Source organism: Folsomia candida, unplaced genomic scaffold, assembly GCF_002217175.1.
Source record: "Folsomia candida strain VU population unplaced genomic scaffold, ASM221717v1 Fcan01_Sc037, whole genome shotgun sequence".
In the NCBI taxonomy this organism is placed as follows: domain Eukaryota; kingdom Metazoa; phylum Arthropoda; class Collembola; order Entomobryomorpha; family Isotomidae; genus Folsomia; species Folsomia candida.
In genome coordinates this window covers 1,203,716-1,230,323 of record NW_019091229.1, presented here as the reverse complement: position 1 = coordinate 1,230,323, position 26,608 = coordinate 1,203,716, and the positions used below count along the sequence as shown (strand labels likewise).

Genomic DNA, 26,608 nt, shown 5'->3' with positions numbered 1-26,608 from the left:
CCTGCTGATCCTGAAATAAACGTAATATAAACGTAGTTTAATATTAAAGGACTTTAAAAAATATATATTTTACTCAGTATATACTTGTGTAATCCTCGCGGATGTACATACATTTCATACATTTCATTTTTTATCATTCAATCTTAGGGAACATTCATAAAATACGTAACGAAATAAGTAGTAGTTCACGTATGGCAGTGGTTATCTGATCATAGTTATTAAGCCGGCTGAGGCATATGGCGGAGGGCTGATGACATCAGCCTTTAACGAGAACTCATTAAGTTGTCGGTATTAAAGTGGCTACCGCTTGGTATAGAAATTAAATTATACCGGTTCGCCAAACTTGCTATTGATTGGTATTATTATTGTAATACTGGATTTCTAAGAGTATACATAGTTTTGCATGCATCTGTACATATTTGCATATGTAGATAAATAAGCTGGATATTCATCAGAATTTACACTGCAAACTACATCGCTACTTTACATAATTTATTGTGACTCAAGCTTTAAAATTTATGTACTTGCACATCAAACTTTAAAACGTTTTATTTCTTCAGGATCTACTTGTAGCTAATTTTCTAAACATTTTTACTCTGTAAAATCTCAAGTGTTACACCTTTTGTTCATGGTATGCTTGTCCAAGCCCAATTCGGTGAGCCAAATTTTCTCCTCGCAGCTCACTTATAAACGCGTACACGATCCAGAGGCAGTACGCGTTGAAGACAAGGTCAACACCTCCGATGATATTGGTCACTTCGTCCAAATTTAGAAATGTTAACCCCGCAAGGAAGAATAAGATTCCAGGTAACATAAGGATAAATTGGACAATAAGCCAGACTCGACATTTTCCAACGATTCGCTATTAAAATTAGTAAAAAAAATATATAGATAATTATGGATTGATGGACAATTATTTTAAAAATTGTGTCTTAATTAAACTGCACATATGTACATTGGATGCTCCGTTATACAAAATGATTGACAAGATCAATGTGACAAGTCCCTCTAAAATCGTGTAAATGCTGACCGCAATTAATATCGCACCTGTGGATGGATAAAGTAAAGGGGTTTGCATATGATGTCTGCAAATTTAATTTATATTTACATATGTATAGAAATTCACGCCGGCATTGATAACATTATAAAATCCGTAAATTCTGTAAATTTTCACTAAATTTTAAAAGCACAATGTACATATTTCTGAGGAAATTGGCTTAAACACTTTTTTAAACTTGCTCAGATCAAGGGCGTCCTTTGTTTTAGTAAAAGTTTGTACAATTATTTATTTTACAAAACTCACGAATTTTACCAAGTTATCAATGACTGCGTGAATTGTACCGATTGAGTGTAAAACATGTGCGGAATCAGATTCCTTTGCGACGGTATGATTCGTGGAGGAAGTGTTAAAACCGGAAGTGAAATGGCTCAAGGAATTATTTGGAGGAAGGGTTGTGAGAAAATGAGAATTCGATATCATTCCTCCACCGCGAGTCATGGTGGCGTTGAGGTTCGCCAGCGAAGGGGCAGCTGCGACAAGACCACCCAACGCGAGAATAATAACGCCATCAAGGAGGGAAATCGACGCCTTAATCTGTGACCAAGGTTTAAAACAGGGTTTGAGAAATATGTGTATGTATGACTTCAATTGAATTTTTTTTCGTACAATTTGTAGAATTGCGATGACTTTCGTCCAAGTTTCCAACGAACCACAGCAACATGGGTGACACCCCATTTTTTAGGAGGTTTGTAAGTAAAATTGTGTCCGGTCAATAAGCTGGACAATAAATTTACGAATGACTCCTTTTCCGCAAAAATGACGAATCTAAGATCTAAATATAGCATCATTATGTAAATACGTATCTAATTTGAATAGTTTGGTATGCATGTTGCACGCCATCCTTTGTTCAGGGTGACAGTACATTCATATTATGTATGTATGTACATTTCACCGTAAATACCCTGGGTTTTCAGGGTCAAATATATGCACAGGCCTGCAAACGACTAAATACTAACATACATAATATATTTTACATTTTAAAATCCAGTATTGCAGATGCATACTAACATTTGTGCATAAATTAAATACATCCCAATCCACCACAAAGCTCCTTAAGATATCTTGATTTGCTCTCAAACGTCCCCGGCCTGACATGTCGCCACTAGGTTATCCAAACGACAACTGTAGGATTACCAAAATATGATGTCCTTGATTATTCATCCTCAAGATATCCTATACCTGATGAATTGAGGTTGTCTTTTTTTACTCGTCTTACTGAGGTCTTGTTGACGTGTCGTCAGGTTAATCTCAAATTACGCGAGTATCAATGCGGCGGCAAATTTATTTCAACTCATATTTCTGCGTATTTCTGTGTAAAAACTTTGCCGTTTTTATACAAAATGCCAAAAGTTATTTCTAACTTAAGTAAACGTCAATTAAGACGCAAAATTAATCAACGAGTGACTAAAGTTTTACATTGTATGCGATACAATCAAGCACATCAAGTCGTCAATTCCCAAGTTTCTTTCAATTCACCGTCCCCATGTGAAGTGTACAATAATTTTGAAACCATTAGTGAATCTTCAAGATGTAAAAGAGCAAACGAACTTTACGATTCAAGTGATATTTTAAGCGGAAGTGAGGTAGACAATCTTAAAGAACGTTTAAAAATATGGTCCGTTACTAATAATATTTCACAAATTGCCACGAGTGAATTACTTAAATTGTTACAAGCTCATAAATGTTTTGAGAATTTTCCACTTGATTCAAGAGCTTTACTAAAAACAGTAAGAAGTTTCAAATATCGCACAGTCAAGCCAGGAAAGTACGTTCATCTGGGATTTGACATCGGATTGCAAACAGTGATTCAGAAACTTAATTTTATTCCCGACGAGATTGGAGTATTGATAAATATTGATGGTATTCCTGTCTCTAAAAGTAGCAAAAGTGAATTTTGGCCGATTCTATGTTGTTTAGAGTCGGGTGATGCAGCTAAGAAACCATTTTGTGTGGGAGTGTATCATGGGGGAGGAAAACCAGAGGATCAAAACGACTTTCTGAAAGATTTTGTGGCTGAGGTCAAAGCATTAGAGCGACATGGTTATTCCTATCATGGGGTAGTTATCAAATTTAAAGTGAAAGGATTTATTTGTGACGCTCCGGCTCGTGCATTCATAACTTGCACAAAATATCATTCTGGATTTTCGTCGTGCAGTAAGTGTACCCAAACCGGCGAAAGGTATGAAAATCGGGTTGTATTTTCAAGCAAAGTCGTCACGAAACGAAGTCAACAAAGTTTTCTGCAACAAAATGATGAAGACCATCATCGCGGAACTACAATTTTAACTGAAATTAACGTGGACTTGGTGAATGATGTCCCTTTTGAGTTTATGCATTTAATTTGCCTCGGTGTTGTCAGGAAATTGTTGAATTTGTGGGTAAACGGCAAGCCAAAATACATGAAATTCAGCGGACTTACTATTACTAATTTATCACGGGATCTTGTTAAGCAAAGGTATTTAACTCCTGGCGATTTCAATAGGAAACCAAGATCGTTGGTTGAACTTCCTCGATGGAAAGCAACTGAATTCCGTCAGTTTGTACTTTATACGGGGCCGGTGGTTTTACAGGACAAAATTCCACAAACTTACTTGAATCACTTCAATTCTTTGCATCTCGCAGTATTTATTTTATCAAATAATGACTTAATCAGAAAACATGGAAGTTATGCTAACACTTTGCTGAAGTATTTTGTTGAGCAATTTTCATCATTATATGGAAAAGAAAACATATCATACAATGTGCATGGACTTTTACATGTGTGTGACGATGTGAAAGTATTTGGGAACTTAAATAATTACAGTGCATTTCCATTTGAAAATTATCTGGGGCAATTAAAAAATCTCATCAAGGGGGGAAATCGACCGCTCGCTCAAGTCTGCCGTCGACTCTCCGAGCGGGACAAAATTCACTCAAGCCCAACAACGGAGGAAGCATGCTCCAGCCATACTGCAGGTCCACTCTTAGAAGACTTAAATTCTCCTCAATTTAATAAATACTATTTAAAATCCTCTTTCCTTACGTCTGATAACCGAAATTGTTATTGCAAATTACGAACTGGAGAAATTATAAAAGTTTTCAATTTTGCTACTAGAAAAAGTGATAAAAAGTTGTGTGTGATTGGAAAACCTTGCTGTGAATTAAGTGCACTCTATTCTATTCCTTTTGATTCCAGAGAATTTGGGATTTACAAATTCAAAACTCTGGGGGAATTAGATTATTGGGAGACAACAGAAATTTTGCATAAATTAATCGCGGTAGCTGCTAACGACTCTTCTATTGCTGTCTTTCCTCTTCATCAATAAAAATGGAATTCGCCGTGGTGGAATTTATGGTGACTAAAGAAGTTGCGACAGTGCCACTGACCTGGATATCTGAAAATGAAGAGGAAACCTGGTGGCCCCCATACAAAACTAACGATCGTATTTTAAAAGCAGTGAAAATTAAAGAGGGGGTGAATCCAATGTCATGGGCGAAGCACATTATTCGGGTCATTAAATTATATAGTAAGTGGAAGTATTTTTAAGTTAACAAAATTATAATGGTGAATGTAATTAGGAATTAAAATAAATTAGTCAATTAGAGTAAGAAATTTTAATAAAACACTTTATAATTTTACAGGAACTTTCGCCACAGCTGTGGAAAATGAGAAGAAAGCTGTGTACACTTCAAACCTGGAGTCGGAGGCAGAGTCTTCGGAGAAGAAAAAAGGAAATCGTCCAAGGCGAAAAACAACAAAATACAACCGTGATTCTGACACTAGCGAAGAAAATCATCGTCCTGTCACCTCGAGAAAAATTATTCCATGTCCGCCACAGCCTAATCTTTCACCGGTGTCGTCGTCCGAGCCATCTCCGCCTCCAAGGACATCAACTCCGACACAGTACTTTTCTCTGGCTCAGGGAAGTGGAACATTGCCTGCCCAACGTCAAGAATCCAACTTATCCAAAAAACAGTTTGTAGAAGGAAGTTCCAGCTCGGAGGATGAAGGAAGTCTTTCTGCTTTACAGAACAAATGTGAGCCATAATTAGATTACAAGCCTTAATAATTTAAAATCTTGAATATATTATACTAATTTGGTCTGTGGAATTAGTGGATGCCATTGGATCAAATTTTAAGGATGGAACTCGGGATAAGGAGCAAGAGGGTTGGATTTATAACATTTATTTAATATACGAGAACTTAAATATTAATTTGTGTCCAATAATATTATTATTTTTTGATTTAGGATCGTCGCCGATTAAATTTGAAGACTACGTCGTTCATTCACTGGAGCGACTCCATCAAAAGATCGACCTACAAGGATCAGTTTTAGTGAAATTGTGTAATTTCGTTATGGCACAAAATTCAAAAAATCCCATCATCTCAAAATCGCCAAGGCCGGAATTTAAATTTCCAGTGGAAAACTTTGAGGAACTTGCTGAATTGGAGAAAAAATTAATGACGTCTAAATTATTTTATAACCAATTGGTAATAATTATATAATTTAATTTACGTACATGATATATTAATTGATTATTACATAATAATAAAAAATTCTGTATTTCACTAGGTTGGCTTTCTAGCCATTATTGGCGGAAAGGATTACAAGGAGACGATAGCTGGCATTCTTCCGTACCTCTTCACGAACGAGTTGGCTGAAAAAATTGCCTGGGACGGAATTCGAAAAAAGAATCCAAAGAAGGCGTTCAAAACGCTCCGGATAAAACAGGTTTTGTTTGGTACGATCATAAAACTATCCTCGTGTTATATTATAATTGTATTACATAATATTTACACTTTAATAGATGCTGTCCGTCAGAATCCGCTTGTCAATCGTTCAGTGACCGACAAGGAAATGAAGGCAAAAGGAGCTTCATGGTTTCAGCACGCGACGGATAGAATTAAGGCAGCTGTAAGCCTTTAATTAAATATTTATAATTGCATAATTATAAAGGTTTGCAAGTCCACTAAAAGTAATTAATTATTAATTTTAGGCTTTAAAGCGGAACAAAGGATTGGAGGAAGAAGCTGAAGAGATTTAGTTAGAATTCATTTAATATTTTATGTTATTGTTATGCAATTTCTTATACAATCTTAATTTTGAGAATGAATTAAAATGACTTAAAATTTAAATAATTCAGTCTTGTGTTAATTTGTGAAGCACTAAACCCTGCGACCATAAAAATCATGTAAGGATGTCTGGAAGATATAATTCAGAGGAAGTCCCAAAGACGTCTTGGCAAGATATCAATGCGACATCCGAAAAGCGGACATTTGTTGTTCATAAGGATATCCTTATGACCACTGTCGTCCATGGAAAGATATCCTTAGGACCAATGAATTTCTTTCAAATGATGTCCTTAAGAGCAAAATAAGGACTTTGGTGGTGGATTGGGATGTAACGGAAAAATACTTATCCGGCACGATGACGACGTCCACACAATCATCACATTATTATTTTATCCAGATGTAAATTACACCTAAAGTGTGTCATACATATGTCCACATCTTAAGGGTATAAAGTTATTTGAATTGTACTTGTACAACAAGAAAATATAAAGGTCCATAACTAAACAAATCAATTAAACCATATGTAAAAAGATGTATGTAAATAAAACAAGAACCTTATCATGCCACAATTTTGAAACCTACTATTCCACTAGTTCAAACTTATGTAAAAAAAATAAACTAACGGGTTTGTTTCTTCGAAATTTCATTCAACTTCAGTGAAAATACATGCCATGTTTTCATTTTCATTCATTTGCAGCTTTTCTCTTTGTTTACATACATATTTCTCACTTGTCTCATCCTCAATTCAAACTCTGTTGGCACGAACTGATCGGAATTGTCAACATTGCTGTATTTAAAACTCAAAATTTCAAATTTTAACTTTGAATCAGTTTGAATCTACATAAATGTGAACCAAGGAGAAGCTCGATCGTCAATTCGTGTCCACTACACGGTAAAGTTAGTTATTAATTGGGGTTAATAATGACTAAAGGTTGAAATTAATGTCCAGATGTTTAACAAATATTTATAATATTAATGGGAATATATCGACGTGTTATCCAGGATTTCAAAATTAACAGCAATCCTTTATTTGTCCATCTTCAGGTTCGACATGTCCTGCTTTCTCTGTTTGAGGGAATTCGCCAACCCCATGGGCGACGATCCATCGCCAAACAATGAGCCTAGAAAAATACAAATATCGGCCCTTTGTCAATTACTGCTGGCGTCGTGTTCACCACACAAAAGTATAATTTCTCATCAAAATGTAACCCATCAATTTGAAGAGGATGACGAGACGTGTACGCTTTGCGCGACTTGCGCCCCCGTGATACATGAAGTGGAAGAAATTCGGTGTCAAATGTCCAAACTTGAGGACCGAATTAGGAGAAAAGTTAGTCAAATTCGGGACACAATTTCATCTTCTGGACAGCATCGGAGGGATGAGAAGATTATGAAGATGAGGGACGTCATTCTTCGTGTGATAGGTTTTTTGATTTTGTAATTATTATTTAGAACATGATTTTATGCTAAAAGTTTGATAATTATCAGATTCTCAGGATGGCGAAGGAAACGATAACTCTATATCATCGGACGAATTCAAAGTTAAAGTAGAACAAGAGGAATTCGATGACGACATCATGCCGCGTGCAGATGAGGACGAGCAACTTTTAAACGACTATTCTTGCGCATCGATACCATTCGAGACAGAATCCGAGGAGGAAAATCAACTAAAAAACGATCCCCTTCAACTAGACGAGGATGACGACGATTCCGCATTTTGTATCGTTCCCTCTTCCCTTAAAAAACAAAGATCTGCAAAAGTAAAAAGTCGACAGTTTGCTAAAATTAAAACGAGGTCAACACCTTTACGGTAAAAAAAATAATGACGACAAAAGTAGTGGCAGGGGTTTATCGATTTATCGATTGCAAATCCTTTTTTTTCTACACAGAAATAAACGAAAAGCAGGAAATTCTCCCATGGAAAAAGAAGACGAATTCAAATTGCCAAAACGTATCAAAAAAGAGCTTCGACTTCGACCCAGCCTCGAAAAGACGAGATCTTCACCTCGCACTTGGGCTCAAAAAGATGGCCCACCTCTATCAAAAGTAACAACTAGCAAGAAGAAGGCGACCCCACCACCTGATGATCTCATTTCGGCCTCTCCTAAATCTGAACACAACGATGAAGATTTGGCTCCTAAATCTGAAGATGAAAATTCCGACGTGGATAAAAACTCTGACACCGAAGTTGTCCGGTCCAAACGCCACCCTCGTCACCTGCCCCACAAATGTACCTCCTGTGCCAAATCTTACTCTACCGAGGCAGCACTGACATACCATATGGCACGCGGCCATCAATTCCCTTGTCCCGCTTGTCCCGTCAAACTGGACTTTCAGCGGTCACTCAACTCCCATTTGAAGCGATACCACCCTAACTTTGTCCCACATCAGTGTTCCCTCTGCAGAAACAAATACCAACGAAAATCCGCCCTCGAAGCCCACATGGTCATGCGGCACGAAATAGGGGAGAAGAAATTCTCCTGTGTCAAATGCGAGAAGAGTTTCTGCCTCGTCGAAAACTTGGAGAGACATTTGAAACTGCATGACCTCGAAGAGGTCAAACCACTCGTATGCGACATCTGCGACTCTCGGTTTGAGGACGACGCGCGTTTGAGTAAACACGTCGCGACGCACGATACAAAAAAGTTTGTGTGTGACTATTGTGGATTTGGCTGTTCTTTTAGGCAAGGCCTGGAAAGGTATTTTTATAAATGTAATTGTGTAATTTAGCTGGGTAAAATAATTTGTTAAAAAAACTCGGCTTTTTGAACCCCGTTTTTCTAAGGGAAATTTATTTTAAATTTTGAAATTTATTTCGACAGCGATAAAACTTTAATTTCTTGACAAAATGTATTTTCGTATCGTCGGTTTTTTCTCCGTGTAGATTCTCCTAATTTTATAGCTGTTATGGTCATTGAAATCCAAGCCTTTGGAAAAATGGAATTCAAAATAGTGAATTTTTAAGAAAGTATTTTGTTCACCCTCAAATATAATTTGATAAAAACATTGAAAATTACTATAATTTTCAGACATGTACGAACCCACACTGGTGAAAAGCCCGAAAAATGTGACCAATGCAAGGAGTCCTTTATCGACAAGTACAGTCTACAAAATCACGTTGTCAAGGACCACTCTGGCAAAAAAGGGTACGTCTGTCACATTTGTGGTAAAGACTTCTTCCTCAAGCTCCGCCTCAGGGTGCATCTCGAGAAGCACGAAGGCACCAAGAAAGTCGGGTGTGATACATGCGGAGAAAAATTTATCGACTATTACAGCTTCCAATCGCACCGTATCAAAGTGCATGGTGCAGACCCGTTCGTTTGCGACGAGTGGTAATTTTGCAATAAATTTGTAACAATTTAATTTCTTGCAATACGTTTTTCATGATTAAATTATTTAAGTGGGGCAACCTTCATCTCATCGGGTGGACTAAGAATGCACAAGATTGCCCACGCTGGAGTAAGACAGTACAAATGCGATGTAAGATTTGTGACGCTAAAAGAAGATTAATAACTCATGCCGATTTATGTAAACTTTTGAAAGTTTAAGATCTTGGACACAAATTTAGAAAATTTGACAAACTAATTTTCTCTGGAATTTTACAATTGCACAATTTATACTAAAATTGGCATGAATATGTTTTGCGGTAATTCACGTAGTCCGTGGTAACTATGTAAAATCCATAAACAGTTTGACAAACTTTTACAAAATAAAAAGACCGATGTACTTCTTGTAAGTTTGTAACAATTTGTGAGCTAATTTCCCTTAGAAACATTTGTAAATGTTTGTAAGTTTACGGATTTTACAATGTTGTTACGAAGGACTGCGTGAATGAAATGCCTCATTGTCTGTCTTGCCCTTGACTAATCTGTTGTATTTATTTTAAAAATTTCAGCTTTGTGAAGCCAGTTTTGTCCGAAAATCGGTCCTGGACAAACACCTGAAGACTCACTCCAAAGAGCGACCGTTCCCTTGCCCCCACTGCGAGAAGGCGTTCAAAGTCAAGCCACATTTAACCGCTCACGTCCAACGGCTACACACGCCTGGATACGAACCCCCCATCCGGCATCCATGCCCCCACTGTGACAAGGGCTACCCAACCAACTGCTTCCTCCAGGCGCATATCCGTCAAGTCCACACGGGCGAGCGGCCGTTCGTCTGCGACCAAACCGGGTGTGGAAAAGGGTTCGCGAAAAAGACGTCGCTCTACTTGCACTTGAAAGGTCACCATGGTCTCATAATGGAGAGAAAGTGTAAGGATGCACTGTCAAAGGGGAAGAGGGATGAGCTTCCTCAGATTTAATCGTGTATTGATTTTGTGTAAACGATGCAGTTTGTTTGGCAGGTCAGGAAATCAATATAAATATTTATGGTTTTCTGTATTTGCATTTCCCTTATCTAAGTGTTAAAGTCAACAGGCTTGTACTTTTTATTATAAGTATCTATGTAAATCTGATATGAAAATGAAACCATATATTTTAGTAGAATAAAAACCTGCTTGATGAAAGGTGCTTCAAGCTTAATATGAAATTTAATGAATTATTTATTGTGGAAGTCGGCTCAATTTTGAACTTGAATAGTATGACATGAAAAGGAATATGTACTTTTTTGGCAATCAATAAATCATCACATTCTAAAAATGTTGATGCCAATTAATTCATTGCAATCAATAAATAAATAAGATTTCGTTTATCCGTCGTTTCGTTTATTTTAATATACTTTTTATGTACCAGGAAACGTGAAATGTACATATTTTTATGCGGAGAAATATTTAAATATACATAAATAAATTAATGTATGTATTTAAGAAAAATAATCGTATCAAAGGTACAAAAACAAATGTCAAAAGCTATAAATTGGTGAATTAATCCTCAGTTTAAAAACTTTACCAAATTCAGTCATTCCTAACTTGTAAGAACTTATCGCGAATAATAAATTATAAATATAAAAATGCTAAATCGACAAATTTCCTTCAACTTCTTGGCATTCCTTTCCGCTCATGATTTACTCTCCTTAATCGTGACCATCTCAAGTTGAAATGACGCGTAAAAACAATTCGCATTTAGTGCCAGCTCGTCCGCCGAGGCGTACGGCAATACTGGAATAGGGCTGCCAAAATTTGCAAGAATGGAGATTGGAAACGCAGCAAAAAGGGGAGACGGCTTCTTGCACCCAAATTCAGAATGTAGTGGAAATACTGGTAATTTTACGCTCCATGAAAACTGCAAAAAATAAATATTGTTGTTCAATTTTATATTTAAAATTCTTCACATGCTTTTTTTCTTCACTTTTTTGCTTTATCTGTGTGAATTATTCTAAAAACTTTTCCCACAAGTTTTTTCACGATATCCCAAAATTTGCAAAATATGGATTTTACCCACAATTTCGCAAACTTGGTATCATCGCAATTATAAAATTTACACAGTTACAAAGCATCTCGTGAATTTGATTTTGCTAATTTCTCACATTTTCAAGTCCTTTCTTCTGTGACACAGTTTTCAAGACGTAGCCAAACTTATCCGCCTCACTTTTACTTCCAGGGAAAGCCATCCACGTGTAAAAAGTGTCCTTTGTTCGATAACCCATCCTAATGAAGGTCCTTCCTTTATACGTAATAATTTGAGAAATTGGCATCACTTGTTGCTGCTTGTCTATTAAAAAAATTAGGAATATTAATTGAGTTGAAAACAGCGCACCTTATTAAAAATTTAAAAATTAGGATTTTTAACGTTAAATTAACTATCTAACCTTCACTCTTCCTTTGAAATTTTATTTTGAACTGCAACTTTGGACACCAAGTGATCGACGTGAGTCCATGGGTCGAGTTGAGATGTCGAACATACCCGGAAATGGGGATACTTTTATCGAAACATTTTTCAAACTGTTGCTGGTTGCATTTCACATTTCTAAAAATAAATAGATTTAAAATTAAAATTAACCGACGCAATTCACGCATAAAAATGATATTTTGGGCACAGAATTAGAGTTTACTTGTGTGTAAAATCGTAAATTTAGTAAAATAATTTGGAAAGTTTTGCAAAATAAAAAGATCTGCATAAGATTACAAAAATGTGTACTCCAATTTTCCCTAGAATTATTTGTAAAAGTTTGTAAAACGTTGTAAGTTTACGGAATCTTCAATGTTACCAAGCCCTGTGTGAATTCCCTCATAATAAACTTCTTAACAAAAACCCGAAAATCAAAGTTTAGGTAACGAACTTCCCCTTCGTCCATGTTTTTATAATTTTACAAAACTACAAATTTCTACCCACCTATGATAGCAATGAGTCAAATGTTTCTTCAGTTCTGTCGACTTAACCTCTTCTTTACACCCTTCATCAGCATAGTCACATTTCAACTTTAACTCCAACTGTTTCGCGAGCCTTTCCCCGAACATGGACAAGGTCAATTTCGCCTTGCACATGGAACATTTCTTTGCAGGGAGTTTCTTCACACAAATTCCACACGTGATATGTCCATTGGCACAGTTGTGGATGGGTGAGGCTGCAAATTCCAGACAAATGATGCACTCCAACGCCTCGCTGACTAAGCGATCTATAAATTAAACATCAAGATTGTGAGAAAAAATTAACATTTTCACCCAAAAACTCTGCTTAAATACCTTGCGAATTAGTACTACTCGTCGCTTTCTTCGCTTTTGAGACCTTCTCCTTTAAAACCTTGACGGGCTTAGGTTTAGCAGTCTTTTTAATGACGACGGAACTTTGGCTAAGTCCCATCACCGTAGTCGACGTTCCGGGAAGATTTGTCGTCGTCGTCGTTTTCTTAGTCGTGACCTTCTTCTTGGTTTTTGTGAGGACTTTCTTCCCCTTTCGTCCACCACCTGCTCCTTCATTGGTCCAAGAATCGTCCGAATCGTGGATAGACTCAAGCGACATGTCCAGGTCGGAGTCATCGTCGAGATTAATAGTGGTAGACTTTCGAGCTTGGCTTCTCCTGGGGGTGGACATTTTCTAAAGTAAGACGAGGATTAGGTACGGGATACGTTATATCGAGGAAATCAGTGATTCCAACTATGAGGCAATTCACGCAGTCATTGGCTTTGTAAAATCCGTGCGTTTTGTAAAATAGTTGTACAAACTTTTGCAAAATAAAAAGACGCTTTTTATCGGAGTAAGTTTGCAAAAATTTGTAAAACAAATTTCTTTAGAAATATTAACATTTGCAAAATGGTACGTTACAAAGTTACTAAGGACTGTGTGAATTGTGCCTATGTATTGGTAAGCACGCTTAGTAAAATTTGTTTGCTCAAAAATATAAATAATGTTAAATATCTGTCAATTTCAAATTTTGAAGAAAAACTTAGAAAACATCAAACACAAAATAATTCCAGTCTTACCTCTCTAGTATTTACGTCAGTTAAGTTGGTTCAATCAGTAAATCATCAATTATTCTACAATTAATTTTGTTGTTTTTGTAAATTTGAAATATTACGAATTATTTAACGGTCAACCGTCAGAATTAAAATGAAAACAAACTGCTGATTTCCATCGTATCTCCTCGTACCCACAAGTCAGGATTTAGTCCGTCTACTCGCTGCTTTGTCTCACTCTGCATTTTCATACCATGTTTTTTTTAATTTGTAAAAATTAAATAATAATAATTTGATTTGCCGTTAAATTTTTAAGTTGATAAACATTTTTATCTCGAAATCCACCACAGTTTTTAAACAAGTAGCTAATTGACGGTGTTGATTGGAAGTTTTACATAGCTACGTATTTAAGAAATCATCATAGTTTCTGCATCTGAGTTGCACGCAGTTTTCTCAAAATATTTAATTCATTTATAGAAATTTGCATTCACTTTCGTCCGAGGTACTTACTTTACTTGCTTGGCAATGAATTAAATTACCACAGTCAGAACTTATTGATGAAAATATGGTATCATACAAGCCCCCAAAAAAATAAAGCCATTTTTATGGTCATATTTTGGAAATTTATAGTCATTTTTCATTCATATTTTTAGGTTTTATCAATCATTCGAATCCAACGTCTGATTATTTGACAAATTCTTTTCTTCCCTGGGGACCAGACACAGGGAAGAAAAGACCCAAAAGAATGGCACTAAAAGGAAATCACGATGATTGGTTCACTCAACCACCGCGAAATATTCGCATGAGGCTCAAATCTTTTACTCCGAAAAGTTGCTCCTAAAACTTCCAAAAATTATACATTTTTTGATTTTTATACATTTTTTAGATACAAGAAAAAAATTGAAACTTTCCACTTCGTCCATATTTCTTCAAATTGGAATCTGAAAAGGCGAGTCCTTATTTTCTCGTGACAAGATATGTCATTCCATTAATTATATGTGATATGTACACAATAATTTCCAAAAAAGCATTTATTTGCTCGCTACTATTTTTTATGATTGATTTTTTGATTGATTGCAGGTGTCGTCATCTAGTTCCAGGGACGTGGTGGTTGTTTGTGGGGTGATCGATTACTTCAAAAAGGTCTTCTTCACAGGATTTATTTACTGCTAGAAAGGTTTTATTAACTTTGGGGATATTTTTTAATTTTTTCCCCTATTTTTGTACCAATTATTATGCCAATGTTCATGAAACATAAACCAACTATGTAAATATGTTATAGCACATCGCAGATCTGAAGTCTCCAGGATGACCAAGTCGTGTTGCATCGATATATGTGGGAGTTCAGGACGGGATGCTGGAATTAGTTTCTTTTCTTTCCCAAAGGATCCAGCTAGGTATCTTGAAATTGAAATTTTAATTATCAACAAACTTATTTCTGCGATAGTAGTAACTAACAAGATAAACGCACAGCGCCCAGGCCTGGTGCGATGTCCTTGGAATCACTCTGAACCCTTCAGAGATAAGCAAACCTCATTTGTGTCATCTGCACTTTGCACCGAGTTCATATACGACTAAAAGTTTTAAATCACTCATCCCTGGATGCCTACCCGTTACAGTTTCGCAAAATCAAGAACCCCTTGGTCCAATTTCCAGCAACCAAACTGAGCAGATCAAGACAGGAAGTGATTTGCAAGTTACGGCTGAAGATTCTCTAATGTCTATCATCAGTAAGCAGAGACGTGAAATTCAAGAACTAAAGAAAACAAACAAGTTACTGCAAGACAAGATTCGTTATTCAAAGTCAAAAAGACAAAAACTCGACTACGCAACCATTTTAGATTCCTTTCCTGGCAACGAATCATTTGCGCAGTTTGTTAATACCCAGTTTGAACGGTACAACGAAAAAATTCATAGTCGTTGGAGCGATAAGGAAAAAACTTTGGCAGTATCATTGCACTCCAGGTTAAGCCTGAAGGGATATAGCTGGTTATTGGAAATGGGTTTTAAGCTTCCTCCCGTGACAACGGTATCCGGTTGGGTGGGGAAAATTCCTGGGTCACCAGCTCCACGACGGGTAGGACGTCCCTCTGTGTCTAAATCCGGTAAGAAAAAGAAGGTGACAAAACAATCCAAGATGAAACCTAAGGCCAAACCGGCAGCCAAGAATGCTAAGGAAAAAATTGCTTCAGAAGATATCATGGATCTAAAGGAAGATATCGAAGATGAAGAGGATGACGAGGATGACGAGTCCATGGAAGATGAGGAAGGGGACGAGAAAAAATATGAAAGTGACCACTGGCAAGAAGAATGGTTGTTAGATAATGCAAAAAGTGGAAAAGAAGGACACTACTACTGAAGAAGAGGAATAAGATGACAATGAGGGTGATGACGCATTAAATACAAGTCCAGAATGGGTCATGTCAGCCAGTTTATTCTACCTGGTTACACGATAAATATTGATAAACGATTAATTTACAAAAGGAAATTGACGGTGTAATGCGCTTAATGATTTAACAATAGGATATTTTTCGACAAAGGATAAATTTGTCCATATCTATGCCATTATTCAATAATATGTACAAGCTCAAATGTTCTTTAGTAAACTAAATATGTATTTATTGAGATCATAATAAATTCGTTATACAATGTTGTAATTACATATGTAGAAATGTAAGCAACGAATAAAAAAACAATTATATTTACAAATATCAATTCTTCGTCCTGACTGATTATTTAATTATTTAGAACCCAATTCCCAAGTTATCATAGAATCTAAAAATTAGCAGGGCACAGACCCCCACAAAATTCAGACAGGTCATTCCAACCACGCCAAACGCCATGGGAGACAACTTCCACAAAAGGATGAACCAGAAGATGACCAACGCACTGAGCATGTACGGTCGCAGGACCGCAAATTGTTCCTGCATCCAGTAAATTGCACACTCAGAGAGACCCATTTTCCTGTTTTGCACGATCTGCAAAAAAAATTGCATGCACATTTTACAACGTTCAACGTTCCAGAATTCTGTTTGCATTTTAACCAAATTGGGCAAATGACGTGTTTCAGAACATGTCCCTGCGGGACCAAATACGTCATATCATGCATCAAAAAAAAGCAATTTTCTTAAAATTTCTAAAAATTTTGAAATCGTCTTCGGTATTTTTTGGAAAACTTGATGGCAAAAGGCATCAGAAATTCGAAAATTTGAAACTCATTGAAATATATGTATATCTGTAAATATTCGCCTTTTGCAGGAAATTATAAAAATCTTCAATAATTGGTTGGTATTAGACGTAATTATTAACTCAATATCGCACTCCAGAAAAATTTTAGTACAAAATAAATAATATGAAATAGGTTCATGAAAATTCGAAAAACTTACAAATTTCGGAAACTATCGCTTCGTCGTCGCAACTGGTCCACTGGACTTGGAGCCTGCTGAACGAATGAAAAAGTGACCTCAACATCAACCTCGTCGTTTTTTAATCTTTCTTTTAGCACAACTTCAATACGTGCATGCAAAACATGTTCCATTCTTTGCCGTAATATGAATTAAGATGATGATGCATAGCATGTTATGTTTCATCCTGAAACTGAACAAGTTAACGTGTTGGCCTTGTAAAAAACAAGCCATAAAATTCAACACTGTCTCAAGTTTCCTAGCTGGATGTCCATGCAAACTACTGTCTGTCTGTGTATTTACGTACGTATTTACTTACCTAACTATCCTACCCCAACTACATTGTATGTCTTTTTTACCTCTTTTTGCAACCTTCAACTTCAGAAATCTGCTCAAAAACCTTCAACTTAACACTCGTCGAGAGCATGATGCCTCCAGTGACTGGTATATAGATACGTCCATTTTCTTAAAAGTTGATCATAAAAATGTACTTGTTTTACATACTACGCCATCCAACTTGTTCGTCTGGGATTTCAGCAAATAAATAAAAAAATAGTTATGTATGTATGTAAAAACCTTATATAAGCGGCAGAAAGGTTAGGTTCATTTTCATTTTACACATTCTGTCTGCATTAGGTACATTCATGCAATGAAAGTTTTGAGATTATTTTCTCTTTAAGAGAGACGTACGGAGTAAAGTTGACAAAGTTTCAGCTATTTTATTCATAGTTGTGTACACTTACTCAAATTTTAATTACATCCAATTACCTAATGCTTTCTACCCTGTGTGTGTAATGACAGAATATATAATTAGCCTATTTCATCTTATCGAGTTCCAGAAATACAGATAAATCAGTATATAGTTGCAAGAGAAGATTTCAAGTCTTACATATAGCGGAATGTGTATGTACATATGTAATTCATAGCTGTGTAATGTGACGACGAAAAATACGAGTTTCATATGTACGCTTGTCATTGTTCATGCAAAACTAAATCTTATGTGCAATTTTGATTTTAGTAAAAATTGTGTTTCCTTCACAATTTCAGGAACCAAAAAATGCAAAAATCAAAATAAGTGAATATAATATGTATAATATAATATAATATAACATCCTAATAAATATTATGTACATATGTACATATATACGTCGTGGAATATACAAATGACAGTAAAAAGATACATGTATTTACCATGCACATCAATTTTGGTATTCACAATAACTGAGGATCACATCACAATTTTCAATTTGCCTCCAACCACACCCTCAGCGTTTTTTCCATTTAGTTCCCCATGCACAATGGTTTCAAATGGGATTTTCATTCTCAAAAATAAAATTTTGAGAACTTCCAACTTTTTTTGCATATTTCGAACGAGTGAGGCACAAGGAGTATTGGAAAAATAGTTTCATACTGCCACACCCCCAGGGGGAGGAGTTTTTCCTCCAGCCCCCCCTGTACGAGTTGGGTGAAAACTGATGACGGCGTTGTATTCTGCATCATTTTTTATGACGAAAATGAAGATACACTTTTTTCGAAATTCCGTATAGTTTCGGAGATATCGGGGTGCAAAGTTTCCCCGCATATGACCTTTAGGGCCATTTTTGACCTTGTTGCGACGCACTTGGAAGTTAGCTGAGTATGTCATCTGATGCTACTCATCGTAGACTACAAGGATCACAAAGAAAATCGCTGCGAGCTATTCAGGTTTCGAAAATATAGGCTTGGGAAAATGGAGACAATGTTGTGCGAAATCTAGCACAAAAAATAGCCGAATTCTCGAAAACTTCTAAAATACTAATTAATTTTGAGAGAATACGTTTTATAACGTCAAGATATAATTTTTAAAATTATTCGGGACAGCTTTTGACGTAAAAACCCGGAAAAAATTGCAAATCCGAAAAATCCGAAATTCGGGTTTTTTCGGGTTTTTATGTCAAAAGCTGTCCCGAATAATTTAAAAAATTATATCTTGACTTTATAAAACATATTCTATCAAAATTAATTAGTATTTTAGAAGTTTTCGAGAATTCGGCTATTTTTTGTGCTAGATTTCGCACAACATTGTCTCAATTTTCTCAAGCCTATATTTTCGAAACTTGAATAGCTCGCAGCGATTTTCTTTTTGATCCTTGTAGTCTACGATAAGTAGCATCAGATGACATACTCAGCTAACTTCCAAGTGCGTCGCAACAAGGTCAAAAATGGCCCTAAAGGTCATATGCGGGGAAACTTTGCACCCCGATATCTCCGAAACTATACGGAATTTCGAAAAAAGTGTATCTTCATTTTCGTCATAAAAAATGATGCAGAATACAACGCCGTCATCAGTTTTCACCCAACTCGTACAGGGGGGGCTGGAGGAAAAACTCCTCCCCCTGGGGGTGTGGCAGTATGAAACTATTTTTCCAATACTCCTTGTGCCTCACTCGTTCGAAATATGCAAAAAAAGTTGGAAGTTCTCAAAATTTTATTTTTGAGAATGAAAATCCCATTTGAAACCATTGTGCCATGATTACGTTTCAACGTGACGTTTTCGTATATAATTCATCAAAATCTTTGTCAAAGTTCTAAACACTTTTTTATAACAGTTTTTGCAATTTGAAATTATTTCTTGGTATTTGCATATGTAACAAGTCGATTCCGATTTCGTGACCGGGTCGAACTTTTTAACATTTTTCTTCTCCCTCAGTTTAAGGATGAGGACGCATGAATGAAACACATATTATCGAGTTTGTTATGTAAATTTATCGGTATCTGAATTTTTATTATTGATGTGAGTGTGTTTAGACTTAAACTTAAAAGGTTAAAAGGTTTGCGTGTAATATGTAGATGCATATTTATATATATGTACGTATGCACATACATACCTTTCACCTGTACATAAGTACAGCAGAATCATACAATAATAATATTGTGATAAGATCGCTTTCCTTATCGCTCGTGGTATTATCTGCATTCGGTCACTACCCTTAAGCTCGCTCCTACCAATATGTGTAGTAGTGTATGTATGTTGCATTTTCGCTTTGTGTATATGTAAGTGAATTCGATAAATAGGTATGTATTTCCAGACGAAATTAATTCAGAGATGACCAGTCCTGGTTTATTCGTCGTAAACTAATACACATTGTAAGTACATACATATACTGTAAAAAAATCTGCAAAAATCCGACTTACATATGTACATATGTGTAAATATGTACTGGTATTGATTTGGTAGCAATTTCCTATATACCAGATTGGTTGTAGTTATTTGTTTCAAAGTGGTAAACATTTCATTATCACCATAACTACATAAACCGTTGTGCTCGTTATTACGATGCCGGTAGAGAGTCATATCTGACTCCCCTCAGTAATGATTTAGTACCAGTTATCAAAAACATACGTACATACAAAGAATGCGCATACATAGATATGTACGTGTATCAATAAGAAGTTAAATTCTTCAAAAAACCTATACGTATGTATGTACATATGTTCATACATATTTTCGCATAAATAATGCATTCTCGATCGAGGTTCTCATCTTTTTGTGGGTGTAACAGCCCTGGAAATCCAAATCCTGGGAACAACAGGGCTCAAAATACATATTTTGCCCAATTCTGATAACCATCGAATCTGACTCATAAATCGTGAGTCACAATGCGGGTCCATTTCACCCTGTACGAAGACAAATTCTTTGACTGCGATACAGAGGGTGGGTCGAGTGGGGCTTGTGAAACGTTTATTATACAGAAATGCAGCAATCTGTACTTTTACGAGGATCGAGTTTCTTCAATAAATACGTTCGAAAACTGTATAATTATTTGGGAGAATTTAAATTGTGAAGGTGACTGGACGGAGGTTGGGCCCGAAACTTGGCACCATGATAATCTTAGTTCTCTAAAAATGAGCGATGGAATACGGACTTGGGATGATCGAATGTCGTCCGTTAGCATTTGTGAGAACAACTGTGTTTCCAGTGGGTTTGTATGTAGCGATAAAAAGTGTATTAAAAGTGGCGCGATATGTGACGGAGAAAATGATTGTGGAGATGGTGCGGACGAAAGTAATTGTACGTCGAAAACAATTTACCCTCAAACTAGGGAAGAAATCCCGGAAATTGTAATCAGTCCTTCAAAGCTGACTACTGAGAAGGAGCAAATATCAGCCACACCAGTACGTATGAAAAGATAACTTCACACACACGAAGAAATCATGGCTTAGAATTTCGCTTAGTTTTTTGCTTCCTTCCTGATAAGCGAGTTCTGGGGCAAGTGAGCAGAAACTCAATTCAGAAGTTGGGTTAAGGTCGGTTAGCTTCAGTCGGAACAAAATTTTGCAATTTTCATAATTTCTGCTATGCTACCGATAAGCGAAAAACTACGCGAAATCTGCAGTGACGATTTTTTGTGTTTCTGAGGGCCCCCATTATATAAAATAAATGATCGTATGTATGTAGCTCTTAAAGATTTTGGAACAAATAGGAAATATCTACGATACCCAGCACTAACTGTTCGACGAATGGAACGTACTGCGAGCGAGATGGAAAATGCATTCCAATAAGCAATATATCAAACTGTGCCTTGACAGATGTCAAAAACAATGGTAAAAACGCAACTCTGACACCTTAATGTGTTACAAAATCTTGTAATTTCAATGCATCTTATATTACTGTAGGGGAGAAACTTGACCCCGGTTCATTATACCTTACCACAGGCAGTGTCCTAACTTTGGTGCTCATTGCCATTGTAGTTTTTATTATGATCGGAATTTGCATGGCAGTCTACCTTATACGAAAAAAGAAAAGGAATAATAGGTCAATTAAGTCACCATCAGGTAGTCCGTGTATTTTAACACCTATGTAAATACATGTACATATATGTAAATATTCAGTTAATTTGTACTCAATTTTTCTATTGCATGCTCAAACGGTAGTAGATATTCCACTTCAACCAATCCCTGCAGTAGTTCAACACCTCCTCCCCCCACCTCACCCAATAATTCATTTAACACCTCCCTGGCAAAGTAACCCTTCTCTAACCTGCATTTCCCTCTTGGGGGAAGGATTTTTCGGAAAAGTGTACCAAGTTGAGGATCAAGCCGCAATTGTTCCCCCGACCAGATATGCTATCAAATGTGTCGACATGGCAAAAACGCTGCGGAGTTGCAGTGGTCCTTCAAACACATCATCCGCTACATCGTCTACTACATTCCCCGGAACCATCAGCCTTCAAAATTCCATGAACCTTCTTCTCAACGAGATGCAAATCATGGACCAACTCTCATCCGATCATGTAGTTCGTTACTATGGATGCTGGGCAGAAGCGGAAGATTGCAGTCAACTCGTCTTAACAAAGTCTCGATTAGAAGAGTATATTCACGAGTTGATCGAGGATTCCAATAATTCCGCGACATCCACCCAAAATTCGCCCTTGAGTCACATCTTCATCCGGATGGAGCTATGTCACTCCACTTTAAAACATTATTTGCAAGCATACCCTGAACAAGGTGGGGATGAAATTAGTATTGTTCAACAGGTTGCGACTGGACTCCTCTACGTGCATTCGAAAGGTTACATTCATCGAGATATTAAACCAGGAAATATATTTTTTAAGGTAGAATCGTCTTCGGGAAAGTTGACGTGGAAAATTGGGGACTTTGGTTTAGCAGTGATGAGCAGAGACGAAGGAAACGTAGGGGCGGCGGGGACATATCTTTATCAAAGTCCGGAAATGAGGGAGCGATTAAGGTATACGGATAAGACGGATTTGTACAGTTTGGGGTTAGTTTGGGTCGAAATTTTAAGCCGGGATTTGGATAGATCTGCAGTTTTTGTACATTTACGAAATTTTAGTGGAATTGAGCGACGTAAGTATTTGAATAATTGTTGCAGGGGAAAGTTTAAGAAAGTGGTAAAGATTGTGGATCAGTTGCTAATTGCAGATCCGGAGAGTCGCATATGTTCCGATAAGTTGTGCAATTTGTTGAAATGTTTCAATGCAAATGACACATTCAAGTCAGTATAATAATTTAGTGATGTACAATGCATGCGCGTAACAACATAAATATAATATGTAAAAAAAATAATAAATACATAGAAATACTAAGGTATGCACATATTTATGTATAAATGTATAGGTAATTCTGTAAAAAATCATAATAAAATCTGGAAATTTATTCTCAACCTCCATCTGTGCTCTTGAGTCAAGAGTCTTGACTTTAAATGAATGAAAGGCTAAATTTAGGTCTCGAAACAATACTTACTTATAAATCTACAGCATTTTAGCACAATGCATTTCTTCTTGGATCTGTATGTGTGTAAATACATCGAGCTTTTAGTATGAAGAACTTCATGATAAATACAAGAATACAAAAAAAAATATTTAATATTTGTGCACACGTGATCACGTATGTAAATTGGAGTTGTGACTCACTCGCAATGCAAATATAGTTATGATTTTATTTACAAAAACTAAAATTATGATTATATAATTACTGGAAATGTGATATTTTACAAAAACCAAGTGAGATCATCTAAATTTCATATACATATATTTATAACTTGAGAATCAAACGGACCGTAATTAACTTATGCAAGTATGTCTAAATATTTATGTGTATGCATAAAAATTATACAAATAATTCCATACATATATTTGCAAAAACATCACCTCGATTAAAATCTTAAAACCCAAGTCTGCCGTTGGAAAGCCTAACAATTAAGTAACCCACGGTAACTGCAAAATTCAGCAAGGCTATTTCAACCACGGTGAACACCATGGGAGACAACTTCCATAAAGCGATGAACCACGAGATCACCAAGACTATCACCGTGAACGGCTTAATAATCAAAATTCTATCTTCCACCCAGTAAAAGAAGTAATTTGCACAGTCGGAAAGCCCCATTTTTCAATTTTGGAGGATACCACGAGCTGCAAAAAGGATGACAATTTATATAAAATTACAATCTCAGAATTTTCAGAATTTATACAAATTCGAAAAACTTACGTGTCAAAATTCAACTAAAATAGTTGCACCATTTATCTCAGTCTGCACACACCTCATCCGCTTAGGAGGGGAGCTTGCGAGGTTGATAATAACAGATATTGGTGCCCTTTGGATATGTGGTAGGGACCCATGAGTGTACTAAAACCCTGAAGTAGTTTGACTCCATGGCCACATTTGCGCCCGCCACACCCACTCAAAAATGCCCAAAAAACGCTTTCACTCGAGTTTTCACTCACTCAAATCCACGTCAAAAATCCAATTTTACTCGGATTTTGAAATTTCTTTCACCATTATACTCCCAGATAGTTGCTTTCTTCAATCCAATATCAAACTCAATTTTATTGATGATTATTTCGCAAACATAATTTGTTTTGTTGATGACTACAACAATGCTCATTCAGAATTTTAAATTTTAAAAATACTAAAAATTTCGAAAAAATTGAGTTTGATATTGGATTGAAGAAAGCAACTATCTGGGAGTATAATGGTGAAAGAAATTTCAAAATCCGAGTAAAATTGGATTTTTGGCGTGGATTTGAGTGAGTGAAAACTGGGGTGAAAGCGTTTTTTGGACATTTTTGAGTGGGTGTGGCGGGCGCAAATGTGGCCATGGAGTCAAACTACTTCAGGGTTTTAGTACACTCATGGGTCCCTACCACATATCCAAAGGGCACCAAGATGTGTTATTATCAACCTCGCAAGCTCCCCTCCTTAGAGCCTCCAGTACAAATGAATGAAAAGTGATCTCAATACTAAAATCTTAATTTTAGTACACAACTTATATAACATTTAGCAGACTAGAAATGAAAATCATGTTGTTCCTTAGCTTTCGTAGTACCTGAGGAAACCCAACAAGTCTCAACAATGTGCATAATATGTAGACATGTACCATCGACGTGTTCTTGATTGAGAAAAAACGAGTCATAACATTGCATTAATTCGGCCTGTCTCTTAACAAGCTCCTTTCTTAAGGTTTCTAAATACGCAAACCTTGTACATACATATGGCTGCATTTATGTATATATTTATGTCCATGCACATTATGTTGTGTAAATGTGTAAATGTGTAAATGTGTAAATGTGTACATCCAGATTCTGGATTCCAGACATAATGATCAACTTCAACTCGTTCGAATCTTGTTTTCAACTCAGAAATCTGCTTAAAAACCTTCAACCTTAACATTGATCCACTCGGAACCTCAAATTATTCCACTCACTTTCGTTAAAGTTGGTCCATAAAAATTGTATTTTTGATCCAATGCAGCTTGTTTGTTTCAGATTTTGTGTCCAAATCTAAGAAACAATACTTGCTCAAAGCCTTAGGTAATAAATTTATAAATTTGTACTTATCTAAGTCTTAGCGTAAGTATTTTTCATTCTTCTTTGCTTATGATAATGCATAGACGATAAATGCATTCGGGATTTGCATAGCCTGACTTGAGTTTAACTGCGTGTAATTAAGGCGTGAACGTTTTTCCTTATTAAACAACAATTTAGTGTTTTGACGTTTGGGTGGTTTAAAATTTATCAAGGATTATGACTTACCTAGCACAACTTAAATGTGTACGTCTACATTATTTATTTAAATGATGTCAGGCAAGTTTGTAGATGCAGTTTCTTTGTGCATTCTCATTGCTCCGCGATTACATACATATCTGCACGTATGCATTTTGTGCATCCAAATTGTATTTAACTATTTTTTGTACAAACGCTGGTTTTTCTTTACCAATTTGCTTAAACAAAAATTCATAAGTACATATGCACATACATAGGTATCTAGGTATGTAAGACGTTAAGCTACATATGAATTATATAGAGCTATACACACATACATATACAGATGACAGATATACTGTTCGGTGTTATGTATGCATATATAATTAAGTATCTACATATTTACATCAAGGTTTAAACACTTGTTTCGTAGAATGTATGTACATATATGATAGTGAACAACATGATTTTCGTGTGTATGTACATAATTACATAATATGTAATTATGTAACATCGGGTTGATAATGTCAACTTGACATAATGTGTCAAGTTGACATTGTCAACATCATATCAACCCGACGGATTCATTCATAATCAAATCCATTCACTTCTACCAAAACTTTATTCTAAGGTGTTTTTACGCTTTATGCTATGTGTGTACATATGTGCATAACAGAGGCACGGATAAATGTGTGACTTTAATACGGTTATTATGATTTTTGCAATTACTTTGACATATATAATCTCTATACATTGTTTCGTTTATACATACCAATTTATTGTCTTTCTCGAAAAACGTGCAAATATTTAGACACGTTTTAAAGTCAAACATTTGCGATTGAGCTTGGCTTCCTATAGACACATATGTATGTATGCACGTGTGTATATACAATTAACAAATATATGATTTTCATAAATATTATTTACCTTAAAATTCAGTCCTCTCCTCTCTGATCAAGTGAATCGGAAATGTAAAGGAATTAAGTCGTCATCCAACATCAACTTCGTATAGAATTTCGTAATAAAACAGGTATTTGAGAAAATATTTTCTAATTGGCCTCATTGTTTGACAAACAATTTACAGCTTAACATTACATACCGATTTCCTGCACCTCAAATTTATGTTTCGTGTCCTCCGATCGATTTATTCTTACCTTTTGCATAAGATAACCTCAATAGAAGACAGGTTCTGTGGAAGACATCATGTTCACAGAAAATTACCTCCGACTTCTTGAAATTAACTTGAAAATGTCCAATTTTCTATGCTGCACCCCCTTC

At 36.0% G+C, this 26,608-nt stretch overlaps 6 protein-coding genes and 1 long non-coding RNA gene across 11 annotated transcripts; 4 read left to right on the top strand and 3 right to left on the bottom strand.

Annotated features, from left to right (window-relative positions):
* Window positions 1-515: 515 nt before the first annotated feature.
* On the bottom strand, window positions 516-1,975 carry LOC118439523. Its single transcript, XM_035860906.1, has 4 exons — window positions 1,667-1,975; window positions 1,342-1,594; window positions 956-1,047; window positions 516-862 (listed from the first exon to the last, which is right to left on the bottom strand). The coding sequence occupies exons 1-4, from the start codon at window positions 1,733-1,735 to the stop codon at window positions 614-616; spliced, it is 663 nt and encodes a 220-aa protein (XP_035716799.1). The 5' UTR covers window positions 1,736-1,975; the 3' UTR covers window positions 516-613.
* Window positions 1,976-4,235: 2,260 nt separating this feature from the next.
* Window positions 4,236-6,176, top strand: LOC118439522. Its single transcript, XM_035860905.1, has 7 exons — window positions 4,236-4,566; window positions 4,682-5,077; window positions 5,155-5,208; window positions 5,290-5,531; window positions 5,614-5,782; window positions 5,849-5,955; window positions 6,038-6,176. Exons 1-7 carry the CDS (start codon window positions 4,368-4,370, stop codon window positions 6,083-6,085), a joined length of 1,215 nt encoding a protein of 404 aa, XP_035716798.1. The 5' UTR covers window positions 4,236-4,367; the 3' UTR covers window positions 6,086-6,176.
* A 679-nt stretch (window positions 6,177-6,855) lies between these two features.
* On the top strand, window positions 6,856-11,056 carry LOC110861028 (zinc finger protein 2 homolog). 2 transcript variants are annotated; one of them, XM_022110141.2, is made up of 7 exons: window positions 6,856-7,005; window positions 7,158-7,537; window positions 7,602-7,923; window positions 8,003-8,812; window positions 9,143-9,445; window positions 9,515-9,593; window positions 10,009-11,056. In XM_022110141.2, the coding sequence occupies exons 2-7, from the start codon at window positions 7,165-7,167 to the stop codon at window positions 10,414-10,416; spliced, it is 2,295 nt and encodes a 764-aa protein (XP_021965833.1). In that variant the 5' UTR covers window positions 6,856-7,005; window positions 7,158-7,164; the 3' UTR covers window positions 10,417-11,056. The 2 variants fall into 2 exon arrangements, with proteins under 2 accessions (XP_021965833.1, XP_035716738.1); XM_035860845.1 differs by having other exon boundaries at window positions 7,158-7,528; window positions 10,009-10,643.
* LOC110861067 (putative E3 ubiquitin-protein ligase SINAT1) lies at window positions 11,020-13,635 on the bottom strand. The gene is made up of 6 exons (XM_022110180.2): window positions 13,474-13,635; window positions 12,736-13,087; window positions 12,386-12,668; window positions 11,862-12,019; window positions 11,580-11,764; window positions 11,020-11,335 (listed from the first exon to the last, which is right to left on the bottom strand). Exons 2-6 carry the CDS (start codon window positions 13,082-13,084, stop codon window positions 11,111-11,113), a joined length of 1,200 nt encoding a protein of 399 aa, XP_021965872.1. The 5' UTR covers window positions 13,085-13,087; window positions 13,474-13,635; the 3' UTR covers window positions 11,020-11,110.
* A 598-nt stretch (window positions 13,636-14,233) lies between these two features.
* On the top strand, window positions 14,234-16,157 carry LOC110861068. Of its 2 annotated transcripts, XM_035860871.1 has the most exons (4): window positions 14,234-14,395; window positions 14,527-14,589; window positions 14,729-14,843; window positions 14,920-16,157. In XM_035860871.1, exons 3-4 carry the CDS (start codon window positions 14,755-14,757, stop codon window positions 15,803-15,805), a joined length of 975 nt encoding a protein of 324 aa, XP_035716764.1. In that variant the 5' UTR covers window positions 14,234-14,395; window positions 14,527-14,589; window positions 14,729-14,754; the 3' UTR covers window positions 15,806-16,157. The 2 variants fall into 2 exon arrangements, with proteins under 2 accessions (XP_035716764.1, XP_021965873.1); XM_022110181.2 differs by lacking the exon at window positions 14,234-14,395 and having other exon boundaries at window positions 14,524-14,623.
* On the bottom strand, window positions 16,041-17,294 carry LOC118439500. The gene is made up of 2 exons (XR_004837453.1): window positions 16,833-17,294; window positions 16,041-16,424 (listed from the first exon to the last, which is right to left on the bottom strand). It is a non-coding gene; the product is annotated as an uncharacterized LOC118439500 (long non-coding RNA).
* Window positions 17,295-19,932: 2,638 nt separating this feature from the next.
* LOC110861089 (LEAF RUST 10 DISEASE-RESISTANCE LOCUS RECEPTOR-LIKE PROTEIN KINASE-like 1.1) lies at window positions 19,933-23,008 on the top strand. Of its 3 annotated transcripts, none has more exons than XM_035860910.1 (4): window positions 19,933-21,005; window positions 21,314-21,434; window positions 21,546-21,665; window positions 21,765-23,008. In XM_035860910.1, exons 1-4 carry the CDS (start codon window positions 20,490-20,492, stop codon window positions 22,853-22,855), a joined length of 1,848 nt encoding a protein of 615 aa, XP_035716803.1. In that variant the 5' UTR covers window positions 19,933-20,489; the 3' UTR covers window positions 22,856-23,008. The 3 variants fall into 3 exon arrangements, with proteins under 3 accessions (XP_035716803.1, XP_021965893.2, XP_035716802.1); XM_022110201.2 differs by having other exon boundaries at window positions 21,507-21,665; window positions 21,768-23,008; XM_035860909.1 differs by having other exon boundaries at window positions 21,507-21,665.
* Window positions 23,009-26,608: the final 3,600 nt, after the last annotated feature.

Bases quoted from the DNA above. Each gene is read 5' to 3' on its own strand.
- LOC118439523 (XM_035860906.1), bottom strand. From the start codon at position 1,735: ATGGGGTGTCACCCATGTTGCTGTGGTTCGTTGGAAACTTGGACGAAA. The intron at 1,595-1,666 runs GTACGAAAAAAA...CCTTGGTCACAG, and splicing joins TCATCGCAATTCTACAAATT to ATTAAGGCGTCGATTTCCCT. The intron at 1,048-1,341 runs GTACAATTCACG...ATCCATCCACAG, and splicing joins ACATGTTTTACACTCAATCG to GTGCGATATTAATTGCGGTC.
- LOC118439522 (XM_035860905.1), top strand. From the start codon at position 4,368: ATGGAATTCGCCGTGGTGGAATTTATGGTGACTAAAGAAGTTGCGACA. The intron at 5,783-5,848 runs GTACGATCATAA...ACACTTTAATAG, and splicing joins GATAAAACAGGTTTTGTTTG to ATGCTGTCCGTCAGAATCCG. The intron at 5,956-6,037 runs GTAAGCCTTTAA...TATTAATTTTAG, and splicing joins CGGATAGAATTAAGGCAGCT to GCTTTAAAGCGGAACAAAGG.
- LOC110861028 (XM_022110141.2), top strand. From the start codon at position 7,165: ATGTCCTGCTTTCTCTGTTTGAGGGAATTCGCCAACCCCATGGGCGAC. The intron at 8,813-9,142 runs GTATTTTTATAA...TATAATTTTCAG, and splicing joins TTTAGGCAAGGCCTGGAAAG to ACATGTACGAACCCACACTG. The intron at 9,446-9,514 runs GTAATTTTGCAA...AAATTATTTAAG, and splicing joins CCGTTCGTTTGCGACGAGTG to TGGGGCAACCTTCATCTCAT.
- LOC110861067 (XM_022110180.2), bottom strand. From the start codon at position 13,084: ATGTCCACCCCCAGGAGAAGCCAAGCTCGAAAGTCTACCACTATTAAT. The intron at 12,020-12,385 runs GTGGGTAGAAAT...ATTTATTTTTAG, and splicing joins TTGACTCATTGCTATCATAG to AAATGTGAAATGCAACCAGC. The intron at 11,336-11,579 runs GTGAGAAATTAG...TATTTTTTGCAG, and splicing joins AGAAGAAAGGACTTGAAAAT to TTTTCATGGAGCGTAAAATT.
- LOC110861068 (XM_035860871.1), top strand. From the start codon at position 14,755: ATGACCAAGTCGTGTTGCATCGATATATGTGGGAGTTCAGGACGGGAT. The intron at 14,844-14,919 runs GTATCTTGAAAT...ATAAACGCACAG, and splicing joins TTCCCAAAGGATCCAGCTAG to CGCCCAGGCCTGGTGCGATG.
- LOC110861089 (XM_035860909.1), top strand. From the start codon at position 20,490: ATGCGGGTCCATTTCACCCTGTACGAAGACAAATTCTTTGACTGCGAT. The intron at 21,435-21,506 runs GTAAAAACGCAA...ATATTACTGTAG, and splicing joins GACAGATGTCAAAAACAATG to GGGAGAAACTTGACCCCGGT. The intron at 21,666-21,764 runs GTAGTCCGTGTA...CTCAAACGGTAG, and splicing joins GTCAATTAAGTCACCATCAG to TAGATATTCCACTTCAACCA.